Source organism: Sander lucioperca, chromosome 12 (assembly GCF_008315115.2).
Source record: "Sander lucioperca isolate FBNREF2018 chromosome 12, SLUC_FBN_1.2, whole genome shotgun sequence".
In the NCBI taxonomy this organism is placed as follows: Eukaryota; Metazoa; Chordata; class Actinopteri; order Perciformes; family Percidae; genus Sander; species Sander lucioperca.
In genome coordinates this window covers 9,102,745-9,115,778 of record NC_050184.1, presented here as the reverse complement: position 1 = coordinate 9,115,778, position 13,034 = coordinate 9,102,745, and the positions used below count along the sequence as shown (strand labels likewise).

The following is a 13,034-nucleotide window of genomic DNA, read 5'->3' as shown; positions in this document are numbered from 1 at the left end:
GATAAAGCATTTATTATATAATTAGCAGGATATAGGTCACGTCGATGCTGCAGTCAGTTTCTGTAATGCGGACAAAAAGCAACCTCACACGGCAAGATTTTTTCATTAAGATCTTTAATTGAACATACAATAAAAAAGCACAATTTTCTGTTAGATCTCATTAGCATGGAGGAAAGAAAAAAAAAAAAAGTGTTCCACAAGATGGAGAGAGGGGGGTGCATTCAGTCAGTCTGATGGTGGTCTTTATGAACCCACAAACAGACCCTCCAGAGATTTTAATGATGTACCTTGCAAGTACAAAACCTCCAGTGCTAGCTGCACATTTTAAATGAGCATAGGCTTGACAAAACCCTTATTAAGCTTGCAGAAAAACAGATGAAATACAAACTGAAAATGACTCAGGGGGGCAATCAGAACGAATCAGGAAAGGCGAGAAAAACGGGACATTTGAGGCCTCGAAGCTCGACGTAAACAGAAATCTAGAAAGTAAAAAGGGTCTTCCACAATTTACCTGCTCAAGGTTACAAAAAACCCAAATATCGATAGCAACAAAAAGGAAGAAATCAGTTCAATGCTAATCACACGGTCTATGTACAAGAGGTTAAAAAAGGGATCATAATTATAGTCCACCTACAATGCAAGTTCAAACATGAAATACAAACCCTTTTTTTTGTAAATATGCAGTTCTGCAGTACAAGTTCTTGCATCCCAGTTGTGCATTTTAGAATGCCGCAAGACATTAAGATTGGCCTATTCCTTTAGAAAGCAATTGAGACTGCAGTTCAAAAAAGGGAAACCGCTCCAAGGCTGTAGCCAAATGCTACTTTTCTCCCACAACCACGCAGTTTCAATGAGCATGAAAAACAGTTGCATCAACCAATGGTTGAGGGACGCTCCAGACATATGGACTAGGGACACTAAACAATGCTAGTAAGTGGTATATACCTACCAACCAAATAAGATCCGTTGCAAACTGAAATGCATTAATAAAATAAAGACAACTCAACTTTCGCTAAGCAACAGTTTTTGATTCAAACAAACTGGTTGGTGTGACATACCTACAGTTTACCAATCAAATTGAATTATTTGGGACACTAACTTGAACCATCTCAGGTTGCAGGTCTAAATATTTTAAGACTAGCACTTCAGTTTTTGAAAATAAGGAAGAAGATGTGATTTTTTGACCAAAATTATTCCAATAGGTAGCCCTCACTGTGGTGCATCCTCTAATAAAACTGAATCTTAAACACCTTTAAGACAAGTGCACACTTGGGAGAAAAAGTAAACAAGCAAGGAAGCATAAGCCAGTATGACAACACTGCTCATTATGTACAGCATAGGGATCAAGCTCAACAATGCCTCCTTTTTCGGATTTCTCTAATTCTGAGAAGCTGATCTAGACCGTGAGTGAGACCTTGAGCGGGACTTTGAGCGGGAGGCTGAACGTTTCTCCCTGGATTTAGATCGGCGGTCTTCTTCGTGTGGGGATGGGGAGCGGCAAGGAGATTTGGCGACACGCTCTCCTATCCCGTTCTCCATGGGGGAAGCTGAACGACTGCGGGACTTCTTGTGACCAGACATATCCTTGGATCTACTGCGAGAATCCCGCTCTGACTTCACCTTTGAATGACTCTTTGAGCGGGATTTCGACTTCCGGTCGGCTGAACGGGACTGGGATTTGTGGGAGCGTGAACGAGATTTAGATTTACAGGAATGCGAACGGGACCTGCGGTTGCGAGATCGCGATTTGCTTTCTCCTGACTTGGAGCGAGACTTCCTTCCAGATCTGGAGCGGGAGTGGCGGCGTCTTTTGTTGCTATGGGAACGAGACCTGTAAGGAATAAAGAAACGCATATGTTTTACTTCATGCTTTGACTGCACTAATTAACAAAAAAATTAATTGATTTCTTACACAAGACCAAATACATAGCCTATATACCTTACCTATAAATGACAATACTTTAACTGGAACTGTAATCTGTATTGCAGTCTTTATTTTTTATTTTAGAGAAGACATTCTCACCTGGAGTGGGATCTGGAGCGACTCCTGGAGCTCCTGCTTCTGCGGCTCCTACTGCGGGAGCGGCGGTGACTACGAGATCTAAGGATGGCAACACAGTCACAAACCAAACTACTGTCAATTCCTGTGGCAGATATCGGTGTTAAGAGTTTGTTAGCAACACAGAGGATACAGAAGACCTTAGCGTGTATTTTCTTTTCCAAAAAGTAAAGCGTCAAGAGCTTATTCAGTATTCCCACCTTGAGCGGCTGCCAGAGTAAGACCTTCGTTTGCGAGGTTTGTCCTCCACCAGACGAATCTTCCGTCCGTTGATGTCTGTACCGTCCAGCTTGTCAATGGCCCTCTTCATGTCTGAGTGGGATCGAAACTCAATCACACCCTCGTTTGTGCGTTCCTTGTGCGCATCTGCATAAGTCACCTCTCCTGCCTGACGCATGAAGTCCTGCGGGACACCAAAAATGAGGAGAGAAGAACAATCAAATGTACTGACAATCTCATTCTGTCGGAACAGTTACAGCGTAAATCAGCTTGATCCAACAATGCAAAGTTATCTGAACCCCTGAGGAAAACAACGGCTTGTGTTCGAACATGTACCTTGAGGTCCTGCCAACTGCAGCGGCTGGACAAGTTCTCCACGATTAGACGGTACTCGGTACGGACTGGAGGTCCATACTTATCCCTGCCAGAACGGCTCCGGCTGCTGTAACCGCTACCTTTAAAAACAACAGCACGTGAAAAAAGTTAGAAACGACAAAAGTGGCCAAGAGACAAAGAACTACTGGCCTTGGTTATCAAATGAACACAAGGCAGTGACTTGCCAGATAAAAGTCCAAGGGGGTATAAATTTGAACTCAATTATGAAAGGAGTCCCTCTGATCCCATTTTCAAACACAAAGCTTCAGATAAGTGATCTACAGGCCACTGCGCGGGCTCTTTCTATTATTTGTATTGTACAGCATTTTGATGTTGTTCTCTGCTGCAAAGAGCACCACTGCATCTGTTTCCGGCAATACAAAGCCTGTCTTACTTCGGTACATCACACTGTGATGCTTAAGCTGCATAAACAAATGAACAGTGATGTTCTTTCAAGACCGCCGAACCCTGTAACACAAACAGAAAGGAAGTATCCACATAGGTTGCGGCCAAGGACACTGTTCAATCAAATTGAGAAAGAACGGTGTAAAGAAACACACCAATCTTTTGGTATTTGACCAGATGTCGGTCTGAAATTTGGTTTTCCAGTTTTCTGACTTACAACGTTTTTTGATTGTAAGTTCTTTACTTGAGCCGCTCCAATTATGTTTGCTGTCAACATAGAAACCAATGGCAATCCTCACCATCACCCCTGGTCTATTGGCAAAAGGATGCTGTCATCATGGCTTCCGGTTAGGTCAGCCAAGGATCAAGGGGGGGCAAAGGTCACACACACATTGTAAGGTGAAAGCCAAGGCCAAACGGGACAGGCAGTCATCTTAGCCAGTCATCTTTAGCCTCAATGGACTCTCAGCCTCAGCCCGCAACTGGACTCTTTCAAATTGAAACATCAAGGACTTTTGTTAATGTTGAATATAAAAATATATACCAAAGTTAAAAATACACATTTCACATGAAAATGTAAGTGTAGTCCTAATAATTAAGCTAAACTATACTAGCTAGCTTTGTAGCGATCATGTGATTAGCTTTCGTCTGTGGTGCAAACAATTTGGAATTGCACTCCTTCAAAACATTGCTCACCAAAATAATGATCATCCAAGAGAACTTCCGCAATAGGAAAGCCTTGCTTTCAAGCTATCTTAGCTAATGTCAACTCTACAGCCTGAGTTCTGCTATTTGAGGGCTCTGACTTGCATATTGTTGTTCCACCCCATTATGAACCACAGACCAATCAAGGGTGGCCCATGATCACTAGGGAGGAGCAAAAACCGGCAGGTCACCAACCCTTGATGGTAGAACATGAGAACTGTTCAGCAGGATGAGGCCGAACACGCAAAGTTAAACTGAGCAAGAAGAATGTTGATCAGGAACCTCTCCATGTGGACGTACTTCTACATAAGTTAACATGTAAAGTACCTCTATAAAAAAAACTTTTTAAGTTTGCATGCAACCTGAGCCATAGTAAACGTATAGCCATATGATTAAAGACTTCTGCTTATAACCGTGATAATGTACCTGAAAATCAAGAGTCAGTTAAAATAGTAAAATATCTATGCAAGTCTGTTCATTAGCGCCAGTATGAAACCAACAGCTCTCTGTGCAGTCCACATCGTCACTTCACCCCAAGGGGAAGGGGAGGAGAGGGCATCTTGTAAAAGACTACACTTACTGCGCCCACCACCCCCGTAACCCCCACTATGGCCATCTCGGTCTCGCCGCGGGCCCCGGGCATGTTCGACGATCACCCGCTCCCCACACAGCTCCTTTCCGTTGAGCTCGTACACGGCATCGTCGGCGTCCCGGTTATCCTCGAACTCCACGAATCCATACCTGGAAGGGAAAAACGGAGTTTAAATGTAAAAGAATAGAGCCACATAGCTAAGTCATATTAACTTGAAACACGCAATGTGTCCATTTACATTAAACCAGCTAACGTTAGTTACGGTGAGCTGGGCCCGCTAGCTCCGCGGTGTAGCAAACACAAAGACGCCATGTTGGCCATGCGACATTTGCCACACCAGCAAGACGCAAAGTTGAGAAATCAAACACAAAAACTAACGTTACATGTTATTTTCCAACAAAACAAACTCGCTGGTTTAACTTTACAAGCTGATTGACTGCAAAGAAAAAAAAAATTTGCTTAAAAGCGTGAATTGTTTCTGCACTAGCGTTGACGTCGTTCACATTAATGCTAACTTAGCTGAAAAATACCCGCGTTTGTGTTTCCACCACAAACTCACCCGTTTTTCAAATCGATTTCCATGAGCTTTCCATATCCGCTGAAAAATCGTTGGATGTCTTTTTCGCGGACATGATAGCTCAGTCGTCCAATATACACACGAGGCATGATTTCTCGCCTAACGTTATTCTCGACTGTTCTTCAAGACGGCTCGAGTCGTTACCAAGCTGGGGCCAGCTGCCTGCCGTTAGCACTGTGAGCGATGGGGCCAAACTAGCCAATCAACGCAAAGCTAACGGTCGGAGATTTCCGGTATTATATTTCAAATTAAAAGCATTCTTTAATTAAAAGCAATTAAAAAATATTAAATGTTCCTGTTTTGTATCACATACTAATGGGATGAATATGCCTTCAAGAAGTTCAGGTATCCAAAATAAAAACAATACTAAAAGCAGTTTAGTAATAAAATGTTGGCTATTTATAATAATTGAGATTATAACTACTAGTCTTATTACTTCGTTTGGTATTGGGTGATTGATACATAATATTGTATGATCTTAGTGCTTTGCATGTAAAATATGATCCAGCAAAGTGTCTAGTACAATCTAAAATTAAAGTACCCAAATGCCAGTTTTAAAAAAATATAAATCAGTTATACTACAGTAAATATGTACTTTCAGCCTCACAAGCATTTAGCAGCGATTTAAAATAGTTTTTTGTTAATTAATGACACTTGATAGATGTAACCATGTCACTAGTAGGACGAATCTCAGGCATCCATAATTCATGGCCTGCAGAAGTTGCAGCAACATGGCATCCATGTCAAGCGAGTAACAAATCTGCTGCTGGGTAATCAATCATTGACGTCAAAAAGCAAATCACTATGGTTAGATTTTCAAGGTAAAAAAACTTAAAAATTGAATAACCATGTCATTTTTCTGTGCAAAACAACTTTTTGTGGCAACATGGATGTAAGCACAAAGAGAGAGAGAGCAGTAATGGAGAGAGAGAGAGTAGAATATTTTATTTTTGTAAAAACCAGGTTTTAAAACAATTCCAGCCAGACCTTCTCATCCACATTCTTCTCAAATAAGAACAGAACCAATATCATGTAAATCATAGTATCGAGTATCATTGGATTCACTCTTCATATCCTGATTAGCTTGTGGTGTAAATTTCTTGAATCACCCTTGAAAATAAAGACTGATCAGAGGGGCCTTCTCACAGGCTGTTTTTAGGAGAGAAGCATTTGGGTGTTGGGGGAATGGCATGAGCTCAAAAAACCTGCTCTTGTTGACAAAATTGATTTTATTCATTTTTCCATAAAATTTCCAATGTTTGATAAAATGGGTTGATTTCTTTAAAGTCAAAAGGAAGAAATAATGAAGTACACATTTGCTCATCAATGCCACAAAAGCACTCACAAACACACTGTATAATTCTATGTCTGTCAAACACACAACCTCTTTTAAAGTATTTAGTGGGAAGGTGCTCTCTCCTTTATCAATCCCTGGTTGTTCGAATTTGTGGTCATCTCCTGCCATTAGATGATCAAAACGAGGTCTGTGTAATGAGCCGGTCACAGACTAGCTACAGTGACAAATCTTCCTGTACGTCCAGCCCGGTGATTTGAGTTCTATCTTTGATAAGCTAGAGCACAAAATTCTGGACTGGCAGTTTTGTAATTTCTGGCCAGTCCAGAAACCAGAAAACAACCTTGAGTTTAAGCAATGTGGAATTTAAGAATAAAAGGAGGTGACCACATTAGCCACACGACTACAAATACCAGAGCAACTACGCTCTTGTTATTGTAGATCAACTTTGCTTTACTGCAATTTGGCTGGTTGCATGGAGAAATGATTCCTTATCCAAAGAAACATTCATGTCTGGTGTATGTCAATTGGGAGAGGAAAGAATGAGGAAGCCACATTAAAGCAGGGTTTTCTTGCAGGAATCAAGAAGCACAGCAAATGAAAAAAAAAAAAAAAAAAAACTAGGAGGTGGAGGATTCGTCAGCCAGATCACAACAAATCAAATGCATCCAACAGTGTATATGGTACACATCATCTGTTTACGGTGCCTGAACCCCATCTGTTCAGCTTCAGATACTCTCTCACTCCCTGCCCTGTCAGGCCACAACAAAACTTAATAGCCAAACCCTCCCACAGTTCGATTCAGAGAGTCCTTTTAGCGAATCAAAGGGGCGTCCAACCCCAGCCGCGGCCCCTTTGAGGGGAAAGGGGAGGCCGAGAGAGGAGGGGGAGCCCAGTTTCGGTGGTCTTTAGTTGGCCTTGGCGCGGAGCTGCGCCCTCTTGCCCGTCACAGCCTGGAAGCCGGTCTTGATGCTGGCGACGGAGCAGCGGGAGTGGCACGTTTCACACTGCAGGAAATAGAGGCGAGTGTCCTTCTGCAGGATGGTCTCTGGGGAGCGGCAGGTGTGACACGTCACGTATTCCTCTGCGGGGGTGGGAAGACAGTTATTAGCACTGCAGTACTCACAGGGGTCCAGACACTGAGCGAGTTGATGGAAAACGCGTGTAAAACCAAAGTGTTAATTTGACAAGAGTCAAATAATTAAATGCTATTCGCTAGGTGTAACTGTTACTTACTGATATATCTTCTTAACACATTTTCTATCTGTTTCTGTTGAAATCTGCCTTTGATCACAAGCTGGTTATTTCCGTCTATGGAACCACTGTGAACAGAAAAAAAAGGCACAAAGCAAACACACAAATCAAAATTTTCATCAAAATGCACATGAAATGTCTCTTTTCATTTTAGGAGCTAAGTGCCTGAAATTGACACAAAAAACAAATACTGTTTATTCATGATTTTGAATACAAAAACGTACCTTGTTCCCAGCTCGGCCAACAGGAAAGCGAGGAGATGTTTAGGCTGACGATGCAACCTGTGATGATGTGCATAAAAGGTCAGTTTGTAGATAACACTTTGGTGTCAGTAACATTGACAATAACAGTGTGAGAAGTGCACAGGTGTGTACAAGGGGGGAGAGTGGGGGGCTCACAGTTTGCAGATGTCTGTGAAGTTGACAAAGGAGGTTTTCTTGGTTCCCACTCGGACCACCTGAGGAGGCTTCATCACAAACTTCCTCTTCTCTCCGGCCACCATGTCCGGGTTCTTCTCTCTCATAATGTTGAAGACTCGGTTCAGGAGCTGAGACACAGAAGGCACAAAGAGTTACGCCAACTATAATTAAGATTAAAAAAAAGAAGCATTTGTGTTGACTTTTTTTGTGGATAGAAAAAAAATAAACTATATTGGTAGTGCAAGATGAACTGTTCATATTGATGGATTTCTCCTATTATTCTTTGTCTTACTTCTATTTGGTCATTACCACGTTTCCTTCGGTGGATGTGAATAAGAAGTATAATGTTGCCATGGAGTTAGTGTGTTAGCTGAGGGCTACAACTTGAGCCCCACTTTTAAAGCCTGTATCGTTTACATTTTGGCAAATTGGCCCAATTAAAAGCGTGCCGAACTAGCAGCAGTTCCTCTTGCAATATACCCATGGATGTACAGACAACCATCATTAGATAACTTTGGTGCTAAAGAAATCTTTAAAAAATGTGATGATTCTCAGGCAACTTCTGGAGTTATAAGGAGCGTCTTCTTCCTGTGATATTTCTACATTTATTTTTATTTTATTTATATTCACAATGGACATCAGATATAACGATGTCCAAAAAAGTTATGCATTTGTTCCAGTTTACAGGAAATAAAGGTGATAACAATTTAGATACCTTCCTTCCCCCCCCCGCTACATTCTGTGATGCAACTTTTTTTTCCTTTTTTTTTTTTTCCCCTCGGTGTGTGTGTGTCTGTCCGTGTTTTTACAGCTGTCCTACCTCATCATAAGTGTAGTCTCTTTCGGTGCCGGCCCAGGTTGGTCCTGTAGAGGAGCTGAATGAGATCCCATCATTGTTCTTCCCCTCATCATCCTCTAATGCTGGAAACACGTCATACAAACATATTATTACACACACATCTTCATTAAGTTGTCGGCTTTAAACATGAGGTAACTTATTCTTACTGTCATCCTTCTCCAGCAACTCTCCCTCATCAAAGTCCACTTTCTTTGACTTCTTCTTTTTGGTAGGAAGCATCAGGTCCAGGTTGTCCTCCTCCAGCACCTCTGGCTGCTCCCCTTCAATTTTCAGCTCCTGATTTGGACCAATGAGAAGTGATATTCAGCAAGGAGATGATGATGAGAAATGACTGCGCGATTGTGCTTACGACAAGGAGAAGGAGCATGACGGGAAGGCAACGGTAGAAGTGGAACAAGAAGTGCTGATGTAAAATGATCAGAAAGACAGAGGATGGAAGCAAACAGAAATATGCACAATACAAGGGGATGAGGAGAATGGCGAAAAACTGGTTGCGGTTTCGCCGTGACTGACCTTTAATCCCTCCTCGACATCATTCTCAAACACTTTCTTGGGTTTCTTCTTCTTTTTCTTCTGGTTGAAGAAGTTCAAGTCGTTCAAATCATCGGACGGCTCTGGAGAAGACAAAACAAACTCTGCTTAATTCCAACTTGATGCAGGCTGGCGGTTATATATACAATGTTACATCCCTCGTGAAGAATATGCACTGACACATCTCTATTATCATTCTAACCTTTCTTCCTGCATTCATCTTCTTCTAAATCCAGCTCCTTGTCGTCTCCCGGCTCTGGTTCGGCCTCCTTCGCCTCCACCTCTCTAGCCTCTTCTCCTCCTACCCCTTCTCCTCCTTCCTCATCCAGCATGAAGGGCTTCTTCTTCTTCTTCTTCTTCTTGGTCATGTTGGGATCGAAAATCATCTGAAGGAGAGAAAAATAAAAGAGAAAATCAATAAGTTTCTAACTAACATTTTCCCCTGTGAGAAATGTTCTTTTATCAATTCAACCAATGTTATCTAGCTTTCACATGTGTTTCCTGTAGAGAACCTCTGAATAGTTCTACTTGTTGTTAAATTGCAATGTGAGCGGCAGCCAACATGTCGGCATTATGTCGGCAGGATAATTTAAAAGGCAACCGCGACTACATTTTTTTGTACAGCCCTATTTCTGATACCGTGGTGGCAGAAATTTTGCCATGGTGGGCCGCCACTACAAAATCAACATAGAGGAAACACTGGTGATTATTAATATTTATGCTTTGGCAGGTGTTTAGTGCATTACAACTTAGTTTTTCTTAAAATATCTTTCAATCCACTGGGTCCCTGCAGATCATTCTTCAGAGTGTTTCACTGTGATCCTTATCACTTTTGGGACGATGTGTCCTCCTGATATACAAAAGTACCAGATAAGGCCGATTCTATTATTTTCGTGAATTATTACTATATGACCACTTGCCATTTACGGGTTAGGGTTAACCCATGGTTAGTTTCATTAATGAGAGTCAACTGGTAATATTAAATGAAAGGTAAGTGCTGTTAGATACTTTGTGCTCCGATATTAAACACAGTGATTCAACTACTGATTAACAGTGATTAAAGCGTCATGTAATAGATGACAATCAACAGACAATTCATCTGCAAAATTAATCTCTGTTAATGTCATGTTTATCAAAAACAAAATGGACTGACAAATGGGACTATTTGACTTTAATGATAGCTAATGGACTATGTTAAGATTTTGGACAGTTTGTGGGACAAAACAAGAAATGTGAATATGTCAACTTGGAATCTGGGAAGTTGTGATTTTTCTGCCACATTATGTAGTTAACCATAAAGAATATGGATTAATCGATAAAGGAAAATAATGCAGCCCCATAACAAACACCTTCCAGCCATTCAGAAAGGAGTATTTTGTGTGACTCGATATTGAGGAGATCGAAATCGATATATAACTATAATATAGATATTGTGATAGGAGACTTGGTATGCAATATTGCAATACTCTTTGGCGGTTATATCATTTTTTTATTCATTTATTGACAAATAACACGAAACATAAAACGTACAAAAACAGAAAATGTCAGGGGATCAGACCATAGAAAGAAATACTAAGTCAGTTCATTAAAATGTTAGATAGGGTACATAGACTTAAGGTGGTTTATGGTGGGAATAATTTAGATTTATGAATACGAGATTTTGCAAGTAATAACATCAAATTAATGGTTTAATATTTATTAGCTTTGGTTTGGTTTTGTTATCTCAGTTACATGATGCAATTTCCTTAAATACTGTAACGTTAACTGTTAATCGAAGTACTGCACTGGTTTGTCATTGCAACCAGATGATTTGATAAAATCAAATTGACATCAAGCAGTCACAACGTTAAATTGATTTAGAGCCTGTATACAATTCATAAACAACTACATTTCGAGATATTTCATTTTGATAATGTTGCCGAGCATCATTCTGACGGTTGTACGTGTCAGGACTCTGCCTTGGTGTGAACTATCGCTTTGTTTCTGGTAACGTAGAGAACATTGACCGTTAGCTCCGTAGCTTAGCTAGCTAGTTGCCGGCCAGCTAACGCTAGCTAGCTACCTCATAATTTGAGTTATCCAGCAGCTGTGACAGGGCGGATTGCTAAACCACGGTGAAAATAAATAATATGCACGATGTGAAAGATCGTGATACAGTGGTGTGCTGGATATTTTCTTGTCATCTTGGCTGGTCGGGCCGTTGCTAGCTCGGTTGCAGCCATGTGAGAGCTGGTGCGGACAGGGAGGGGAGCAGCAGTGCCGAGGCCCAAAGTCATCCTCAACACTGATCTGACCCGTTAATTCGCCAAATTTCACCCAACAAGTCTACACACCAACACACACTAACCAGCGGATAACCCGATATGACTTACCTCGTCTCCTGACATGTTTGCGGGCTGAAAAGTGACTGCAATCTGGCTACTTTTTGTCCCTCGATCAGCCCCACAACGCTGCGCCGAAAATGTCTTGCATCAGCGTTGGATCCGCAATACGCAAGCGTGAAGTCTCCAAATCCGGGCGTCATTACTTTGCGACGTCGCGTTCCAGTTGGGTCATAGATCTATGCAGTTGGGTGTTCAAGAGCAAGATTGCACAACCAAAACTGTTGCTAAATATGTAAATTATGAGTCTGTAGAGGTATAGCTCTGTTCCATCGATCTTGACTTGTTGTCAAATTAAAAGTGTATTTCTAATAGTGTGTGTGTATTAGCTGTATACTCAGGATAATCACACTTTTTCTGCTCTTCCCTTCCCAATGTTGCAGTTTTTATACCATGTTGAGCAGAAGTATATACCTGTTATAATGTACTAATAAATATTAAAGCCCTGCATCTAAAACCTGTGAACAGTTAGCATCGCCGGCAGGATAAATATAGTTACTGTTGTCTGTTACAGGTGTCTCATACTAGTGATTGCATTTTCTAATGCTGTTGTACTTAGAATGTATTTACTCATATGCTGCTTGACATTTATCAGAAAATGCTGGTGTCCAAAATGTTTGACTCACAGTGTAGACGATGGGCTACATATTTGTGTCTTTCTGCGTTGATTTGAATTACAACTAGAATGGTTTGTCTATTAATCGATTGACAGAACAATCATTGTAAAGTATTCTGATTTCAATTATTAATTTATGTCAGTTTTCAAGCTAAACTGCCACACATTTGATGGCTCCAGCTTCTCAAATGTGAGGATTTGCTGCTTTTCTTTGTCTTCTTTTTTAAGATTATTTTTTGGGCTTTTCCACCTTTAATTTTTGAGAGGACATCTAGGTGAGAGAGGGGAGAGAGAGGGGGAAGACATGCAGGAAATTGTCACAGGTCGGATTCGAATCCTGGACCTCCGAGTCGAGTCATAAACCTCTCAGTATATGTGCGCCTGCTCTACCCACTGACCCAACCCGGCCACTTTTCTGTCTTCTTTAATAGTAAATTGAATATCTTTGGGTTTTGGCCAGCTGGTCGGACATCTTCTAGAGCTCTGGAAAATAATGATGGATTATGATGTTCTGACATATTATAAATGACAAAACTACAATAAAAGAATTGAAAACCTTTAATGATTTTGCAAATAATATTCTCATCTGGATAAATAAAACATAGAAATGCAAACATGCTTGTCCATCCATCCTTGTGTTATGTTTTTTTCTATGTAAAAAATGTACATGATGACTTTGAAAAACTAAAGAAACTAACTCTTTAAAACTCCAAAATGTTGTAGATCAATTATAATCTAATCTTTTACA

General features: G+C 40.9%; 2 protein-coding genes across 2 annotated transcripts; both read right to left on the bottom strand.

Annotated features, from left to right (window-relative positions):
• Positions 1-97: 97 nt before the first annotated feature.
• Positions 98-5,164, bottom strand: LOC116040798 (serine/arginine-rich splicing factor 6-like). Its single transcript, XM_031286445.2, has 6 exons — positions 4,915-5,164; positions 4,344-4,504; positions 2,615-2,733; positions 2,260-2,462; positions 2,024-2,101; positions 98-1,831 (listed from the first exon to the last, which is right to left on the bottom strand). The coding sequence occupies exons 1-6, from the start codon at positions 5,019-5,021 to the stop codon at positions 1,378-1,380; spliced, it is 1,122 nt and encodes a 373-aa protein (XP_031142305.1). The 5' UTR covers positions 5,022-5,164; the 3' UTR covers positions 98-1,377.
• A 686-nt stretch (positions 5,165-5,850) lies between these two features.
• eif2s2 (eukaryotic translation initiation factor 2, subunit 2 beta) lies at positions 5,851-11,899 on the bottom strand. Its single transcript, XM_031286636.2, has 9 exons — positions 11,662-11,899; positions 9,492-9,675; positions 9,272-9,372; positions 8,905-9,034; positions 8,720-8,820; positions 7,879-8,027; positions 7,705-7,761; positions 7,463-7,548; positions 5,851-7,310 (listed from the first exon to the last, which is right to left on the bottom strand). The coding sequence occupies exons 1-9, from the start codon at positions 11,674-11,676 to the stop codon at positions 7,135-7,137; spliced, it is 999 nt and encodes a 332-aa protein (XP_031142496.1). The 5' UTR covers positions 11,677-11,899; the 3' UTR covers positions 5,851-7,134.
• Positions 11,900-13,034: the final 1,135 nt, after the last annotated feature.